The sequence below is a fragment of the Suricata suricatta genome, chromosome 11 (genome assembly GCF_006229205.1).
Source record: "Suricata suricatta isolate VVHF042 chromosome 11, meerkat_22Aug2017_6uvM2_HiC, whole genome shotgun sequence".
NCBI lineage: Eukaryota > Metazoa > Chordata > Mammalia > Carnivora > Herpestidae > Suricata > Suricata suricatta.
The window spans coordinates 50,263,737-50,282,070 of NC_043710.1; the positions used below are offsets into that span (position 1 = coordinate 50,263,737).

At 46.3% G+C, this 18,334-nt stretch overlaps 1 protein-coding gene across 1 annotated transcript; it reads left to right on the forward strand.

Moving 5' to 3' along the window:
* The first annotated feature begins 6,551 nt into the window (after window positions 1–6,551).
* On the forward strand, window positions 6,552–13,805 carry HPX (hemopexin). The gene is made up of 10 exons (XM_029915304.1): window positions 6,552–6,649; window positions 6,796–6,824; window positions 6,956–7,027; window positions 7,205–7,326; window positions 8,950–9,103; window positions 9,792–10,004; window positions 10,271–10,402; window positions 12,944–13,074; window positions 13,155–13,317; window positions 13,456–13,805. The coding sequence occupies exons 1-10, from the start codon at window positions 6,567–6,569 to the stop codon at window positions 13,713–13,715; spliced, it is 1,359 nt and encodes a 452-aa protein (XP_029771164.1). The 5' UTR covers window positions 6,552–6,566; the 3' UTR covers window positions 13,716–13,805.
* The last annotated feature ends 4,529 nt before the right edge of the window (window positions 13,806–18,334 follow it).

Sequence of the window (18,334 nt, forward strand, 5' to 3'; positions counted from 1 at the left end):
GGAGGGGAGAGGGGCAGAGGGAGAGAGAGAGAATCTTAAGCAGGCTTGGCACTCAATGGGGAGTGCAACTTGGGGCTCAATCCCACAACCCTGGAATCATGACCTGAGCCAAAATTAAGAGTTGGTCACTCAAGGCGCACCTGGATGGCTCAGTCAGTTAAGCGTCTGACTTCAACTCAGATCATGATCACACGATTCGTGAGTTTGAGCTCTACGTTGAACAGAGTTGGTCACTCAACCGACTGAGCTACCCAGGTGCCCCAAATAAGGCCTCTTTGAGCAGTGACCTGCAGGCTGGAGTGGGTGGTGGGTAGGGAACCACCTGTGTTAAGAAGAGGAGGTAGGGTGCCTGGGTAGCTCAAGTCGGTTGAGTGTCTGACTTCATTCAGGTCATGATCTCGCAGTCCGTGAGTTCAAGCCTCGTGTCGGGCTCTGTGCTGACAGCTCAGAGCCTGGAACCTGCTTCAAATTCTATGTCTCCCTCTCTCTCTGTCCCTCCCCTGCTTGTGCTCTGTCTCTCTCTCTCAAAAGTAAATGAATATTTAAAAAAAAAAAAGAGGAGGTAGAGGGGCACCTGGTTGGCTCAGTCAGTTAAGCATCTGGCTTTTGGCTTCAGCTAAGGTTATGATCTCACAGTTTTGAATTCAAGCCTCACATCACCTCTGTACTGTCAGTGTGGAACCTGCTTGGGATTCTCTCTCTTCTTTTTTCTCTGCCCCTCTCCTGCTCATGTGCTCGCTCTCTCTCTCTCTCTCTCTCTCAAGATAAATAAATAAACTTTTAAAAAAAGAAGAAGGGGAGGTAGAGATATCCAGATAAAGAAAGAACAGACACAAAGGTCCTGGGGAGTCAAGACCTCAAAGGAGGACTGGTGTTGGGGAGGAAGGAAGGTGGAGGAGAGAGGAAAGGAACAAGTTTGGAGAGTCAGGCCTGCGTTGGATCATTTAACTCAGATGAAGAGTTTGGATTTGACCTGGAATTTAATAGTAAGAGGAGAAAGGTGCCTTTTGTTTTTTTAATGTTTTATTTTTATTTTTGATACAGAGAGAGACAGAGCATGAGAGGGGGAGGGGCAGAGAGAGAAGGGGACACAGAACCGGAAGCAGGCTCCAGGCTCTGGGCTAGCTGTCTGCACAGAGCCTGACGCGGGGCTCGAACCCACGAACGTGAGATCTGACCTGAGCCGAAGCAGGAGGCTTAACCGACTGAGCCACCCAGGTGCCCCGAAAGGTGCCTTTTGGGATGAACTAGCAGCTGACAGTGACTCTGTGGAGTGGAAAGAAAAGTGAGAAAAAAGAACAGAAGAAAATTCAACATCTCTAAACTGTTCCCCTTGCATATCACAGATACCCTAAAATCATCTAGAGTCTTCCAGTTCTAGGAATGTTTTCTGAGGAAATAATTGGGCAAAAGCACAAAGAAGTGTGTGTACCAATGTGTGTCACAGCTTTATTTATAATAGGAAATAATAATCCCAGAGAAACCTAAATGTCCACTAGCAGGGAATGGCTATATAAAGTTTTGCTTAATATATAATGGAATTATATGCATCTTTTAAAAATGTCAGTGTCCAAGATACACTAAGGAAGAAAAAAACTTTATAAAATTATATCTTTGTTTCCAAAGGGATGCTGAAAGAACAGAAAAAGGCTGGAATAGATAAAATATTAATAGTAGTGTTCTCTGGTTAGTAGAATTAAAATTGATTTTTATCTTCAAGGGAAAAAACTTTTAAACAGAAGCATAAGATTGTTTCAAGTATGTTTGTGAGACTTACTGTTACTGCTATGAAGACTGTATTGTAAATGGGCAGAAGTGATTTCAGTTGTTAAACAAGAAATGATGTTTGCACTTCAAGGGAGGCAGAGGGAAGTGCATAAATTTTAGGTCTACTTCGAAAGTTAGGAACACCAGGATTCAATATTTATTAAACATATACAGTGTTTAAGGCATTGCCCTAAATACTGTAGATATAGTGGTGAATAAAGCAGATGACACCGTTGTCCTGTTCATTAAGGAAGTCTGGTGGGCAGTGGGGTGCTGGAGCAGCTGGGTCATACCGGCTCACAAGAGCTCACTGTTGAATTTTCAGGAATTGTGACAGCTGGTTGTTGCAACTCAGTCATTATTAAAAATTAAATTACATAAATTTGAGGCTAAGTACATTTTATTGAAATCAAATATAGTACTCAAAACCCATCACTTCCTAATTATTTTACCGTATTTTACTATTACCTGTGTTCTTATGGTTAATTACATCTATTGTATATGTGTGGTGGAAATACCTTGTATGTACCTACTACGTTATTGTGCATTTCTTCGTAATTCCACTTTGATGATGTCTTCTTTGTAGTTTGACGGTGGCCATGATAGGAGATTTACACCACAGAAATTAGCAATGCTACAATCAGGGCTTTTTCCATTCTGGAAAGCTGGCTGTTATGTACAAATATACCCTTTGAGAGGGTAATGAGCACACCCAGAAAAGTCAGGTAGCCCGAACTTAATCATGGCTCAACCACTTGCTAACAATGGGATTTGGCTACAGTACCTAATATTAGTTTCCTCATTTGTAAAATGGGACTAATAATATCCAGTATGTATATATGCCATATATATGATTTAATGAAATAATCCATGTCAATCACACTGCCAAGCGCATACATGTGTCCAATAGATAGGAGCAAATTCTTACTATATTTATTCACAGAAAAGCAGGAATGGACTATGCAGGAAGGCCCATTATAGACAGAACAAGAGAAAATGTGCATGTTGGAGGAGTCCATTGGGAGCAGCTAGCTCTTTTTTGTGCCTAGAGCTTTCTCCCAAGCCTTCTAAGTCAAGAGAAAGGAATCCAGACTCTGCTCCTGGGAGTACACAGCCACAGGCTACTGCCCGGCACACCCAAACACTCAGTGGGCCCCGGGAGAAATGACTGAGATCAGATAACTCAGACCAGGGGTGGGACTGGCCAGACAAGCCATTCCAGGGGATGGTGGGTCAGTATCCAGCTTAAATGTAGCCCGTGCAATGCAAGAGGAAGCTATGTTCATGAAGACGTTTGAGGACCCACATTCAAGACCCCCTTTGTGGGAAGCCTGAAAGTTGCTGGATAGGAGGATTGAGAAGACCACAAGGAAGAGGGATAGTTGGCCCTTTCTGGGCTTGAATTCCCCAGGAAATCAAGCAAGAAACTGAGGTTTTCCTGAGGGTAGCAGAGTTCTGCAAAGGAAGGGATGTACCACTAAGCCCCGACAGCAAAGAAGAGTGGGGAAAGAAGGCTGTGGAGAGCCAGTTTCAGGGAGGAAAACTGGTCTCTCTCGGAAGGGTGGGTGCACACTGAACCATGTAGCCTCCAGGGGGCGCTCAGGCCCAAGTATGGACAAGTACTTTCCCAGCCCTTCCAGAAGGCTGGGAAGGGCTCAGGACAAGCTTAAATGGCCACCTCAAGTGAGCAGAGAAGCAAGGCCAGTCCTACTTGGGTCCCCTGAGAAGAGTTGCATTGTGGCCTGTGACCAGCCCCAGAATGGCCAACATATCCATAGCCTAGGTTCCCAAATGGACAGTCCTCTGCCGCTTAGCTCCTGCTCAGAACTTGAGCTTCAACAGAACTGCCGGCCATGCAAAAGACTTGGCTGGTCTATTCCCTGGGAGGGTGGGGCAGGGGAGATGGGGTAGAGGGTGAGGGTGGGGAGTGGAGGGGCAGGGAGGGAAGAGAAAGGCTTCTATAATGCCATTTAAGCCCCCTTAGGGCAGACAAGAGAATTAGGAAACAACAGTGAGAAAGTGCCACAAATCACTCTTCTAGGATAGGTAGACCCAGGGATGCTGTGAAGGGGACCAGAGCTGTGTGGAGGAAAAGAGGCCAAGCTGAAAAACCACCATCCACTGTATGTGCTGTTTCCCCTCAAAACATCCTGCTAGGCCAGAGGGGAGGCAGCAGGGTCATACAGGGCCCTGATAATTCAGCTGTCGAGGACCGACACCGTGCATTTTCTGAGGGGTGTTTGTGACTCAGTGTGAAAACCTCCATCTCCCCTGGTAGGCTCAGTGAAATCTTGCAGGACATGTAGGCACAGGTCTGGAGCTAGAGACAGTGGTTGAGGGGGTTTCTGAGTAAGGGTCACTGGGCGCTCATGAGGGAGAATTCCAGGAAGATTCTATGAGGTTTTTACAGATTGATAGGCAAACAAATAAACAAACAGGTGAGAACAAGTCTTGGGGTAGTGCTCTCTGTGTCCAGTGCCCATAAGCTAGGGTAGAGCAAGTCCAGCCAGGGGTGCCTTGCAGTGGGGAGAAAGTGGGTGTCAGGCATCTGCTATAGGAGCCCTGACATTTGCCAATACTGCCAAGGCTCAGGGAGTCCAGCTTTGCCCTCTAAGGAGGAATAATGTTAAAAAGGCACATTTTGGGGGTGCCTGGGTGGCTCAGTCAGTTAAGCGTCTGGCTTTGGCTCAGGTCATGATCTCACAGTTCATGGGTTCGAGCCCCGTGTCAGGCTCTGTGCTGACAGCTAGCTCAGCGCCTGGAGCCTGCTTCAGATTCTGTATCTCCTTCTCTCTCTCTCTCTCTGGCCCTCCCCTACTCACACTGTCTCTCTCTGTCTCTCAAAAATAAATAAAAAACATTAAAAAAATTTTTTTGAAAGGCACATTTTCATCTGTAAGTCAGGGTAGAATATTGATCCTGAGGGCAGACGCCCCTTGAACATGATGGCATAGGCCTAGTAACCTACTGATCCAGAGGTCCCAGAAATCTTTGTTTTTCTGTTGGGAGGAAACTTCGCATAGTAGGAGAGGGCTATGAGACTTTTGCTAAGATTATATGGGGGAATTATATGTCATGTGCATAGGGGCATCTGAGAGGAATCAGGGCCCTTTCAGGCTGGGCTAGGGAAGAAGGGTCCTGGAACCTCAGCCTGGCCCGTAGCTGACTGTCCTACATTTGTCTTCTGACTCAGCAGCCAAGTCTCAGATGGAAATGGGGCAGGCTTTGGGAGTGGCCCCAAGGAGTACTGAAGATAGCAGATACTAGAGATAGCAGGTGAGATCCCAGCGCTGGCAACAGAGAAGGATGTGGGGATGGGACACTGGAGACAGAAACAAAACCATCAGATGAAGGGCAGTGAAAAGGGGACATGTGACTCCTTGATCACAATATGCCTCCCATCATTAACACACCCCCAATTCCTGATATTCCCTCCTCCCCAGAAGGGAAACAAATTGTCAGAAATTCAATTGCAGGGGCGCCTGGGTGGCTCAGTCGGTTAAGCCTCCGACTTTGGCTCAGGTCAGATCTCACATTCATGGGTTCGAGCCCCGCGTTGGGCTCTGCGCTGACAGCTAGCTCAGAGCCTGGAGCCTGTTTCCGGTTCTGTGTCTGCTTCTCTCTCTGACCTTCCCCCTCTCATGCTCTGTCTCTCTCTGTATCAAAAATAAATAAAACATTAAAAAAAAAAAAGAAATTCAATTGCAACATTAGAAACACTAGTTAGCAGTTGAAATCTGTTTTTCCCCCCGTTCAACAAATAGTTATTGGGCATCCATTATGTGCCAGGTTCTATTATTGGCAGATAGAATGTAATGGTAAACAGGACAGGCAAAACAAACAAACAAAGCAACAAATAAATAGATGAAATAATTTCAGGTTTTAATAAGTGACATAAAGGAAATATGCAAGTGTCTGAAATGGGTAGATAAGGTGGTCAAGAAAGAATTCATTGAGAAGATAGCATTTAAGCAAGACTCAGCAGTAAATATTGTGAAACCCCAGTTACAGTTCTATTTATTCTGTGATGGGTAAATAAAGTACTTTCCCCTTAAGGTGGAAACTACCAAGAAAGACTAATTACTAGAAATGCAAATCTGGGAGAGAGACACCTCTTTCTGCCCCATTTAGCCCTTCCCTCCCAGCTGATTTTTCTAAACTCTTTTCCAGTAGGGGTGGGGCAGGGGGTGGGACTTGGATATTTGGCTACAGTGAAATATTATTGACCCATTGAGGGCAAAGCTGAAAAGGTTTGGGAATGCCCCCAGAAAGACCCTTGATGAAGCTTGGAAAAAGTTGTTCTCTGAATATATCTAAGTATGTTTGTATGAATGTGTGGTTGCTAAATACGAGTAAGTATCAGTGTTTTTAGCTGTCTTAGAGCAGGGCTTGACACTTAGTACACCAGAATGGTAGTTTCTTCTGTCCTCCCCCATTAGAGAGGTAAATCCAACCACAGAAAGGTGCTCCTCAATCAATCTGTGCCCTTCCTTGACCTTATGGGCACCTGGACTCATCACCAAGGTGGTGAGTCACAACTGGGCATCAATGGCATGGGCTAGTTACTGCTCAAAAGTCATTGAAGGGGGATGGGGCCTCTTGCCGGGAAGAGTTAGTCTTGGACTCAGATTTTTGTCCAGACCCTGACCTTATTTGTGCTGATGTAATCAGCCAATATTGGCATAGTTCTGACAGACAGGACTTGGAGTTTCAGCAGGCTCGTGGTGGGGGTGGTGCTGCTCCCATCTCTATATAGAGGGCTCAGCCAAGTTCCCGGAGCTGTCCTGTGGCATCTCAGCATGGCTCGGGCACTGGGAGTACCAGTTGCCCTGGGGTTGTTGGGCCTGTGCTGGTCTCTGATCCTTGCCCACCCTCTTCCTCCGTGAGTAAAGCTGGGGTTGGGGAGGGACTGGGGACTGGACTGAAGTGGGATAGGGCCAGTTTTTTGGCCTGGGCAAGTTTGAAGACAGGAGCTAAGGGGAGGGATTGGGCCTAGCGGATCCAGACAACTATCTGTCTTCTCTCTAGGGATGGTACTCCTGGGAACAGAGCTGAAGGTAGGTGGGGCCAGAGTGAACCCAGATGTGACGGGTGAGGCCCCAACTCCCTGAATCTGTCTGTCTCTCTGTGTCTCTGCATTGTATTACCTGACTGGTCTTTTACTTGCATTTTCCCACCTCCACCCCAGAACCCTGCTCAGATGGCTGGAGCTTTGATGCTACCACCCTGGATGAACATGGGGCCATGCTGTTTTTTAAAGGTAGGAGGGGGTGGTTTGTGGCATTTGTGACTTCAGACTTGGTCCCATTCACTGAGGGTGTATCTGTCTGTGGAAGATCTTAGGAATTATCTGAGGGTATCACACACAGCTTCTCTGTAACTATGTCAGTAGGCCAAAAGTTTGTTCTGCGTCCCTCAGTGAGTGTGTATTTTTCAGGGGAGTTCATGTGGAAGAGTCACAGTTGGGTCCGGGAGTTAATCTCAGAGAGGTGGAAAAATTTCACCAGCTCTGTGGATGCTGCATTCCGCCGTGGTCACAACAGTGTCTTCCTGATCAAGGTACTTCTGGGCCAAGGTCAGGGCTGGATGGAATGGACTGGAATGAACATTATAGACCCTCTCACAGGTGGCCCTAGCATGGACCCCTTGCCTGTAGGTTCCAGATTTCCTCCCCCTGTGCCTTCTTTTCCTGAAGAAGTTCAAGCCAAAGGAATGTATGTGCATTTGAGCGTGGCAGGCACAGCATCCAGGGGCTATTCTTCAGGCCCAATCTTTGTCCAGACTTCTCTGCTACTTCTCATGCTCTTGGCCATCCTTCCCTTCCTGGTAATTTCTTCCCTTGATTTCCATGACTCTGCATCAAGTCCTCTTTGTATGGCAGCCAGGCTGTTCATAACAATGGCATCTGGCCAGGGTGAGTAGAAGGTGAAATCAATTCTGCTATGCTTATCTAGTCCCATGCCCTGGCCCAGGCTATATCTGCTCAGAGGAAGGGGCGCCTTCTAGTTTGCACAAGGTGCTGTGTGCTTGGGGCAGCCTTCGCTGCCAGCTTGATTTCCCCTCCTGCCTCTTTCCTGCTCTTTTCCAGCTTCCCATCCTCAGCCAGTCTCTGTATGTTCCTTGGAGAGCTGTCCCAGATACACCCTCCCTAGGTGATCTCAACCACTGCTACGGCTCTGAGGGCTCTCTATGTTGTGGATACCAGATCTGAATATCTCCCAGAGCTCCATACATCTCTTTCCAATTTCCTGCAGACATCTTCGACTTAGATGTTCTATAGCACCTCAAATTCAGTATCCCTCAAACTGAACTCAGTATCTTTCTCACAAACCCACCCTTCATCCTATGTCCCCTGTTTCACTAAGTGGTAACCACCCTTTGCCAATTCCTACCAAGTCGGGTACATATGGGTCTTGAGATCTGGGCTTTGGTTATCTTTCCAGGCTTTTCTCCTCCCCCACCATAGTCACTGTGTGCCAGCTACACAAGACTACATGTAGTTCTCTGAGCAGGCTCTGTGCCTGCCGCTCCCTCTGCTGGTAACACCCTTTCCACACCTGTCCACCTGAAAATCTCCTACTCGGGCCCAAATGCTTCCTCCTCTGAGACGGCTTCCAGGAATTCTCTAGGTAGGCTTAATCACTCTGCCTATATTCCCAATGCACTTCACAAGTTTTCCCTTTGGTTGTTACATGGCTAGGATTGTAGGATCCTTTCTGCTTTTATACTGTGAACTCTTCGAAGGCAGAGACAATCTTGTTATTCTTTTATTCTCGGTGTCTTTCGTAATATCTGGCATATGGTAGTCACTCAGCAACTGCTTCTTGAGTGAATGGATGAATAAATAGATAAATGAATGAATATATGAATGGACGGATGACTGCAGGATGACTGTGTGGATGTGTTTGCCAAGACTAATGGTGTTACAGATAAGTGTGACATGGGAGTGTCTGGTTGTACATAGCCAGATGTGTGCCTATGTTATAGCAACGGTGGTGGGATTTGCGCAAACTTTATGTATTTGTACGAGGGGGCAGCACATTGTTGTCCACAGGTGGATCAAAAGTTTGTAGGGCCACAGGAGGATATTGTATAGATGCAATAGATCAAAGATGTTGTGTGTAAATGCAGAATGGCAGCATGTGGAGGTGCACAGTTAAAAACAGAGTGATTTGTATGCAGGGGGACAAAGTCTGGGTGTACCCTCCTGAGAAGAAAGAGAAAGGATATCCTAAGTTGCTCCAAGAAGAGTTTCCTGGAATTCCATCCCCAGTGGATGCAGCTGTGGAATGTCACCGTGGGGAATGTCAAGATGAGGGCGTCCTCTTCTTCCAAGGTCAGCTGAGGCGGGAATAAGAAAGACTGGAGTAATAATGGGTTGGTGGTGATTGACGTAGTGCAGGGATGGGAGTGGTGGCTCCACTACCATATGGCTTCCCAAGGAAGGGAGGAAATAGAAATGCCACTTACAATCTAGAGGTCAAATAGGGAAAGGAGAGGACGTCATCCTGGGTGAGGTAACTGGGTGTAATTCTGCTAAAAGTTCTTCACTGTTCCCCATGATCCTTGGGATAAATCTTTATTCCTTAGTCTTGCATACAAGGTTCTCCACGAGCAAGTTCCTACTGACCCTCTAGCCTCAACACTCATCATGCCCTTACCTTAAATATGAAGCTCCAGAGACTCTATGCTGTTCCCTGCACACCCAATTTGCTTCATGCTTCAGATTTTCCTTTCTCTGGAGTTCCATCTCCTCCTCTTCTCTGCCTTGTAACTCCTGCTTCAGATATTAGTTTACATATCACCTTCTCTGGAAAGTTTTCCCTGTCTCTCCTCACTGTACTTGCTGAGCCACTCATGTGCATTTTCCTGCTGAATTTTATATTATCACTCTCAGCTGTTTCCCTGCTGGGCTGTGAGCTTCATGTGGCCAGGATCATATCTGGCTCATCCTGGGCCCAGTGCAAGCATAAGGGAGGGTACAGCTTGGCCCCACTGAATGCTTGCTTATTGATCGGACAAAGGTAACCACACATGGTTCTGGGACTTGACTACGGGAACCACAAAGGAACGTTCCTGGCCGGCTGTTGGGAACTGCTCCTCTGCCCTGCGATGGCTCAGCCGCTACTACTGCTTCCGGGGTAACCAATTTCTGCGCTTCAACCCCGTCACGGGAGAGGTGCTTCCAAAATACCCTCTGGATGTTCGAGACTACTTCATACCCTGCCCTGGCAGAGGTGAGAAAGCCCTAGCCCCTGAAACCTACTGGAATTCATCTCCCTCCGCTGAGTTTTCAGACCCCACATACCCCAGCTCCTACCTTACCTCTGTGGTAGAGTACTTTGGCCCTTGCCCTAGCCCCATCCCCATTCTGGATCTTCCAAGTTGTCCTCCTGTGGGAGAAGCCTACATTCCCACTAATCTTAGCCATCTCTTCCACCTCAGACTGCATTCTGACCTCTGACCTCCCTCTATGTTCCCCGTCACCTATTTCTCTCCCCAGGCCATGGACACAGGAATGGGACAGGCCATGGGAATGGTACCCACCCTGGCCATAGGAATATGCACTGTGGCCCAGATCTAGTCTTTTCTGCACTGCTGACTGACAACTATGGTGCTACGTATGCCTTTAGTGGTGAGAGATGCCCCTTAACTCCCCTTCTCTACCCTCCATACCTCCCAAGTCTTTTATGTGTATCTCCCATCTCTGATATACTTCCTCCATTTTCATTACTGAACATCCCTTATTTTGTTCCCTTGGGCTCCATCCTTAGCATCTTCAGCATGCAGCTTTTTAATCTCTCATCTCTTTTTGATGCATATTGTTCAATCTTGTCTCTCATTGCCCAGGCCTCTAACCTCATCTATCGGTCTCCTCTCAGTACCCTCTACTCTCAGGCCTGTGCCCTCTGGGGATCCACATGACTCCTTAGATTATATTTGCTTTGCTCTTGCACATTTTGCCAGATCCTCTAGCTCCCCCTAAGAATATCCTTAGGAGCTCCATCTTTTTCCAATTGCCTGTTCTTAGTTCAGGCTCTGGGGACAGCATTACCTGGGGATAAGGTGTTCCTGTTGTTGAGAACCTGCCAACAAGTTTTGGATCCCTTAGACCTTTAGGAGATAGTTTTGCTTGCCCGAGAGGTGTCTTCTCTTAGTGACCGGGCAGACACCTCTCTTCAGACCTCTGGCATTAATTGGTGAAAGCCATGTAATGATACCTAAGAATGTTAGGTGTCAAAAAAGCTGCAAAGAAATCAATACAGGATAATGTGATAGAGGTGAGGAAAATGAGGGTCCCCTTCCTTGAAGAAATGCTTTTTGAACTGAGATTTCAGTGATAAAATGGCATTAGGTACATACAGCACTAGAGGAAAAGCATTTTAAGGACGGTAGACAGCAGATACTTTGAGGAATCAGGAAAAGAGGCCAGTGTGACTAAGGAACAGTAAAGGAGCAGGTAAGTAGTTTGAAAAGAGGGAACCAGAGGCCAGATTATGTCTGGTAAGGATTTACAACTGTGAAAGAAAGCCAGGAGGGGTCTTGATCAGGACTGTGATATGTTCTCACTTATTGTTTGAAGATCATCCTGGAGCACCCAAGTCATTAAAGATACAACTGTGTAAGTAGGGAGTCCAGCTAGTACTTCTTGCAGTTGTCTGGATTAGACACAATGACAACTTAGACTAGGATAATAGCAGAAGTGGTGAGGAGTCATCATAATATATTTTGGAGGTTGAGCTGACAGCATTTTTTAAAGTTTATTTATTTTTGAGATACATAAAGGGCTCACAAACTAGAGGGAGGGGCAGAGAGAGAGGAAGAAAAAGGATCTCAAGCAGGCTCCATGATATTAGCATGGAGCCTGATGAGGGGCTCAAACTCACAAACTGTGAGATCATGACGTGAGCCAAAATCAAGAGTTGGATACAACTGACTGAGCCACCTAGGTACCCCTCAAGCTGACAGCATTAACCAATGGATTAAATATTGGTTGGGAAAGGGAAGGGAAAGAGAAGTTTCAAGAAATGACTTAGCTTTTGGGGCCTGGGCAACTGGTTGACTGGTGGTTCCCTTTTCTAAAATTGGAAAGACTAGGGAAAGAGTAGCAGTGTGTGTGTGTGTGTGTGTGTGTGTGTGTGTGTGTGTGCGCGCGCGCGTGCATATGTATGTGTTTGACAGGAGGCAGAAATCAGTTTGCACATGGTAGGCTTTTGGTGCCTAATGGACCCAAATGGACATGTTGAGTAGGCAGTTTAGTTTGAGCCTGATGCTCAAAGGAGCGGTCCATGAATGCTGAAGAGAACAGATCAAAAGTCATCAGCATATCGATGGTATTTAAAGCCCTGGACTGGATGAAATCACCAAGGGAGTGAGTGTAGGTAGTGATGAGGCCCAAACTAGAGGATTCCAATATAAGATACCAGGCTGAAGAGAAGAATAGTCAAAAAAAAATTTAGAGGAACACTGGAAGAGGCTGGTATCACAGGAGCCAAGATCCAAAAAAAGATCTTTCAAGAAGGGAGTCGTGAGCAGTCAAATGCTGCTGAGAGGCGGAGCAGGATGGAGACAGACTCAACGATTAGATTTGGCAAGTTGGAGGACACTGACGACCTTGAAAAGTACAGTTTCAATGGAGGAGAGACACATGTAAAAGTGAAGTGGGGTAAGGAAGGAAAGGTAAATGGGAACTTAGATAATTCCTTTAATAAGTTGTTATGAGAAGGGGAGAAGAAAAAGATGCTGGTCTGGCTACTCCCTCATTCTCCTGTTACCTCAAGGGATTAGAGAACACCACCAGTATGAGAACACTTGGTGGAAATGTGCTGTGGTGCTTCCCTTTTAACTTCAGGTCACTGTCTCTCATTGTCTGTAGTACTTCTGCACATGGATGTCTGAGATGCATAGGGAGCCTCCACCAACCTCCTTGGCACCGTGGCCACTGTTCTCCATGCTTACCCTTCTGTCAGGCCCCTAGTGACTCTAGCTCCAATTAGGTCACCATGACCAACTTTGCTGATTAAGTCCTGCTTTAGCTCCTTTCATCTGTCCTCTTTGCTCTTGGCCTCTGGATGTTCTCTCCTCCCTTTTAGGACCTATCCCTGCATCTGTTACTTGCCTGTTCACTACCTGGCCTTTTACCACCAACACTAAAGGTACTTCTGATACCTCACAGGGTCCCACTACTGGCGTCTGGACACCAGCCGGGATGGGTGGCACAGCTGGCCCATTGTTCATCAGTGGCCCCAAGGTCCTACAACAGTGGATGCTGCTTTTTCCTGGGATGATAAAGTCTACCTGATCCAGGTATGTGTTGGGAGATAGGCTTGAAATGGTGACTGGGAGAATATACAGTTCTATGCTGATTAATGTTCTTTATCCTCCAGGGCACTCAGATATATATCTTCCTGACAAAGGGAGGCTATACTCTAGTAGATGGTTATCCAAAGAGGCTGGAGAAGGAATTTGGGAGCCCTCATGGGGTCAACCTTGAGGCTGTGGATGCAGCCTTTACTTGTCCTGGGTCTTCTCGGCTCCACATTATGGCAGGTGAGGGGCATCTGGATGCTAAAGGGTGGCTTGTTCTGCTATGTCTCCATGGCATAGATCCCCATCAGAGCATGAAAAGGGCAAGGTCAGGATCCTCATGATGTGTAAGCCATGTTATGTCTGGTGTCTTCTTCCCAGGACGGAAGCTGTGGTGGCTGGACCTGGAGTTAGGAGCTCAAGCCACATGGACGGAGCTTCCTTGGCCCCATGAGAAGGTTGATGGGGCCCTGTGTGTGGAAAAGTCCCTCGGCCCCAACTCATGTTCTGCCAATGGCCCTGGCTTGTACCTCATCCATGGCCCCAATTTGTACTGCTACAGTAATATGGAGAAACTGAACACAGCCAAGACCCTACCCCAGCCCCTGAGAGTGGACAGCCTCCTGGGCTGCAGTCATTGAGAGGAAGGCTCTTGACATGAGTCTGGCATAGCCCTTTATCCCTATTTTTCTCACAATAAAGGCAGAGTGCTTCATTACTGGACTCAAGGAGCCCTGGTTGTGGAACAATCTCACTTCTTTCTCTGAATTAAGAAGCTAATGACATCTCTTTGGAGGCTCTCAAGTTCAAATGAAGCTGCGGGAAGCAAGGGAGGGGAGGGCTGAGAGACAAATCCTTGGAAGTAGATACACATTCTGGACTATGACCTTATCTGGCTTAAGGCCAACCCTTCCTGACCTGGTGGCTCCTTGTTTTGTGGGAATTTGGTAGGTAAAATAGTAGACTGACAAGCTCCAACTGCCATACAGGGCTTTGCACTGGGAGGCCAGGTCATAGAGTGGTTCTTGATAGGCACCAGGTCCTACTGGACCAGGAGAACTGCCTAAGGTTCCTTCACCAGCCTCAGTGGCTGGGAGAAAGGGGAGGGGATGAATCTGGGCCTCTTAGATCAGGTTGGACCCAGGACTTGAGTTTGGCTGGGACTAGGAACAGAGGTTAGGGATGAGGCACCAGAGCAGTGAGGTCCACTCCTAAGAAGAAAATTGAGCTTTTCCCTCCATCCCTGATGGTGTTGGGATGATTATTCTTATAGGGATGGCTGCCCTTCCTTCATTCTGAGGGGTGAGGATAAGGCCAGAGTCCCAGGTCTGGTTGTTGTGCTACATCTGGGGCCATAACTGGATCATACCAGAGAGCTTAGAGGTGTCTACACAGTTATCCAGCAACTCTGGTACTCAAGGTTAACTTCTTCCTCTCTAATGAAGGAAGAAATCTAAGTCTCTTTCTTCTCTTCTCCCATCTGTTCTGTCACAGAAAAGCCTCTAGCTTGTCTCCAAGGAACTCCCAGAAAAGGTCCTCTCATGCTTCTTTCATCCACTTACTTACCACCTCCTATGTGCAGAGCAGTGTGTCAGTCAATGAGTCACACAGTCCCTGCCCTCAAGAATCTCCAATCTATATCACAGTTAAGAGGGGTCCCCAGAAAAATTAGATAAATGTAGTAAAGTGAGATAGACACGAAGGTGGAAGACCATATATACAAAGGAGAGTGGAGCCAGCAATGCCTGGAATGAAGAGGTTAGGAAAGGCTTTACACAGAAGTGTAAATTCTACATGAGTACAATGTATGGAATTCCTTTAGCACATATATATTCACTGCCTACTATGCAGTATTATGCCAGGAACATTATAGGGAGGAGGCGACATGAGCAAAGAAAAGGCAGAGTAGAAGAAATAGCCAGGTTGGGAATCACAGCAATTCAGGAGGGCTGAATGAAGGGCTGGTGGGAGATGAGGTTGGAGAAGGAGGCTTATGAGTTCATGCAAGGCTAAGAAGCATGAATTTTGTCTGTCTTTGGGGCAATGAAGGGATTTTAGATATGGGTGTGGCATGTTGAGGTTTACACTATAGAGAGATCACCATGACTGGGTGAAAGGAGGCCAAAGTGGATGCGAGGAGATCACGGAGGAGGTTGGGTTGTTACCAGGTGGTAAATCACATAGGTCTGGACATTGGGTGGCAATGGAGATGAAGAGAAGTAGGTGGATTAAGAAATATTTAGAAGGACTTGCTAAATATTTAGCAAGTGTGAGGGGTGAGGGGAAAGTGAGAAATCTCACCTCCAAACTGCTCTATGGCCCTTTTTCCCCACTCATAATTGCACCTCTCCTTCCCAAACTTCTCACGGCATCCTCTTGAATTCACTCTATGGTTAATAAGTTTCTCTATATTCTTACACACTCCATAGTTAATACATTTCTCTATCTCTTTCTCTCAGCTTTAACTGAGATCAGGCTCTGCTCCAGGGTCCCTCCTCCTTTCCCTATAACAGTCCCAATAGATGGGCAACAATATCAGTATTAGCATGACTCCCATATACATCTGTACCATTTCTCTTCCTCTTAAAAAGTGTTTACTTATTTTGAGAGAGAAAGAGGGTATATGTGTGCATGCATGAGAGTTGGGAAGAGGCAAGGAGAGGGAAAGAGAGAATCTGAGGCAGATTCCATGCTCTTGGTGCACAGCCTGATGTAGTGCTGGATCTCATGTACCACGAGATCCTGGCCTGAGCCAAAGTGAAGACTTGGATGGTTAACTGACTGAGCCACCCAGGTGCCCCTCTCTTCCTCTTTCTTTCTTCTTATTCTTTTTCTTAATGTTTATTTATTTTTGAAGGCGAGAGAGACAGAGCATGAGTGGGGGAGGGGCAGAGAGATGGAGACACAAAATCTGAAGCAGGCTCCAGCTTCTGAGCTGTCAGCATGGATCCCAATGTGGGGCTCAAACTCATGAACTGTAAGATCATGACCTGACCAAAGTCAGATGCTTAACTGACTGAGCCACCCAGGCATCCCTCTTCCTCTCTCTATTCAGGTTAAATTCCTAAATTCCTTCTTTGGCATCATGCAAGTGAGCCATACCATTTTTAAAAAAATGTTTATTTATTTATTTATTTTCAGAAAGAAAGAGAGTGAGCAGGCAAGGGGCAGAGAGAGAGGGAGAGAGAATGTTAAGCAGTCTCTGCACTGTTGCCTTGGAGCCTGACATGGGGCTCAATCCCTCGAACCACAAGACCATGACCTGAGCCAAAACCAAGAGTCAGATGTTCAACTGACTGAGCCATTCAGCCACCCCAAGCCATACAATTTTTATGGCCATCATCTACCAACCTCCTGACTATGTCCTCTCAATTGATGAAGTCATCCAATTAGTATGGCCAAGCTCTGAACCTAGTCATTATTCAACAATTGTTCCACCTGTGAAAAAATGCCTTAAATTCCACCATCATACTTGTGACCACAACCTCTTATCCTTATCTTTCTGCCTCCGGAACAACTTCATTCTCCTTCTCCTGCTCCTTGACTTTATAGAGATGTTTGATCCCTTAATTATCTCTCAGTCCTCCATTCCCTCAAAGCCATTCTTTTCTTACCCTAGTTGAACATCAAGATTGATCACCTGAACAACTTACTTAACAATGCTTTTATTTCTCTGTCCCCTCTAACTTCTACTTAATCTAGCCATAAAAAAGGAAAAGAAAATGAAAAGAAACACAAAAACCAATGTTAGGTCAGAAAAAGGGTGAGAACTTTAGAATCAATCCTGTCTGAATTCCAATCCTAGCTAGACCACTTACTAACTCTGTATATTTGAGAAACTTAGCCTCTCTGAGCCTTGTGAGTGGTGTATGTGTGTGTACACGCATGTGTGTATGCAAAAAAGGAATGCGTATTGCATCGATGGCTGTTCAATAAAGATACAGAAATCATTCCAGATACCAAATAGAGAAGGATTTAAAGCAAATAAATTGTTATAAAGTTGTAAGGGAGGGGCCAGCTGGCTGGCTCAGTCAGTAAAACATGTGACTCTTGATCTCAGGGTCATGAGTTCAAGCCCCATGTTGGGTGCAGAGCTTACTTAACAACAACAACAACAACAACAACAAGGTTGTAAGGGAGGTCTGCAGAAGCATTAAAAGGAAAACAGAGGTATTCAGAGACCAGGAAACTACCACTAACCTTGGTTTAGAAGAGGAAAAGGGGAAAAGTTATCGCCCAAGGACCAAGGAGCTGGAGCCTACAATCTGCACTGGCTGCTGATGTGCCCGGAATTTGTATTGCTGATGCCAGGGGAACCACCTCTGCTTTTGCTAGGCAGGAACCACTGCTGCTGATGTTGCCACAGGCACTGCGGGAGCAGGAGGACCTCTCCCTTCCCCTCACTTTCCTCATGTGAGGGTTCTCACTGGGGGAACCTACCTGGAAAGAAGCTACAAAGGCATCTGAGAAACGCATTTTTCAGATTTCCAGCCCTATTAGTACAGGGGAGACTATAGAAGAATGGGTGTGGGGATGAGTACAAATAGGCAATATCTGCCACATAACTCTTGGCTGCAAGTGATAAAACTCAATTCAAATTAGTGTTAATTAAGCACAAAGGAAACTTACTGACTTATGGGACTTTAGGCAGAGGTAAACATAGGTGTTAAACTGATGTTACCAGGCATCTGTCTCTCCCCACCCCTTAGTTCTGCCTCGAGTTGGCTTTGTTCTCAGGCAGGCTCATCCTTCCCTGTGGCAAGATGTCCACCAGGTTTGCCTTCTATGAACACCTCTTGCCCAACAGTTGCAGGAAACCACTCAAATTTCATCATTTACCCATTTCTGAATCGATCACTTTGTCCTGACTATGGGTTAGGGACCCCACACTGACATATGGAACTGGGATGATTCTCATCTGAACCACAGAGTGGGGTGGGGATGGATCTTCAAAGAAAACTGGTGTGCTGTTACCAATAAGAAGGGGGGTGGATGCCATGCAGATAACAACAATGGCAACAACATGTTCATGACAGGATAATACTCACCTTGTAAGGTTTTTCTTGTTCTTCATCCAAACTTCTTCCTTCCTCAGATAAAGATTTTTGACAATATTGATACCACCAAGTGCAAAATCCCTCAACTTCTTGCCTGCTCCACTTTATTAATCACCCTACCTATACCCTTGTCCTCATCCCTATCCATTCAGTCTATAAAGTGAAGGTGTCTACTTCTCCATGAACCCTTGTTCCTACCTCCT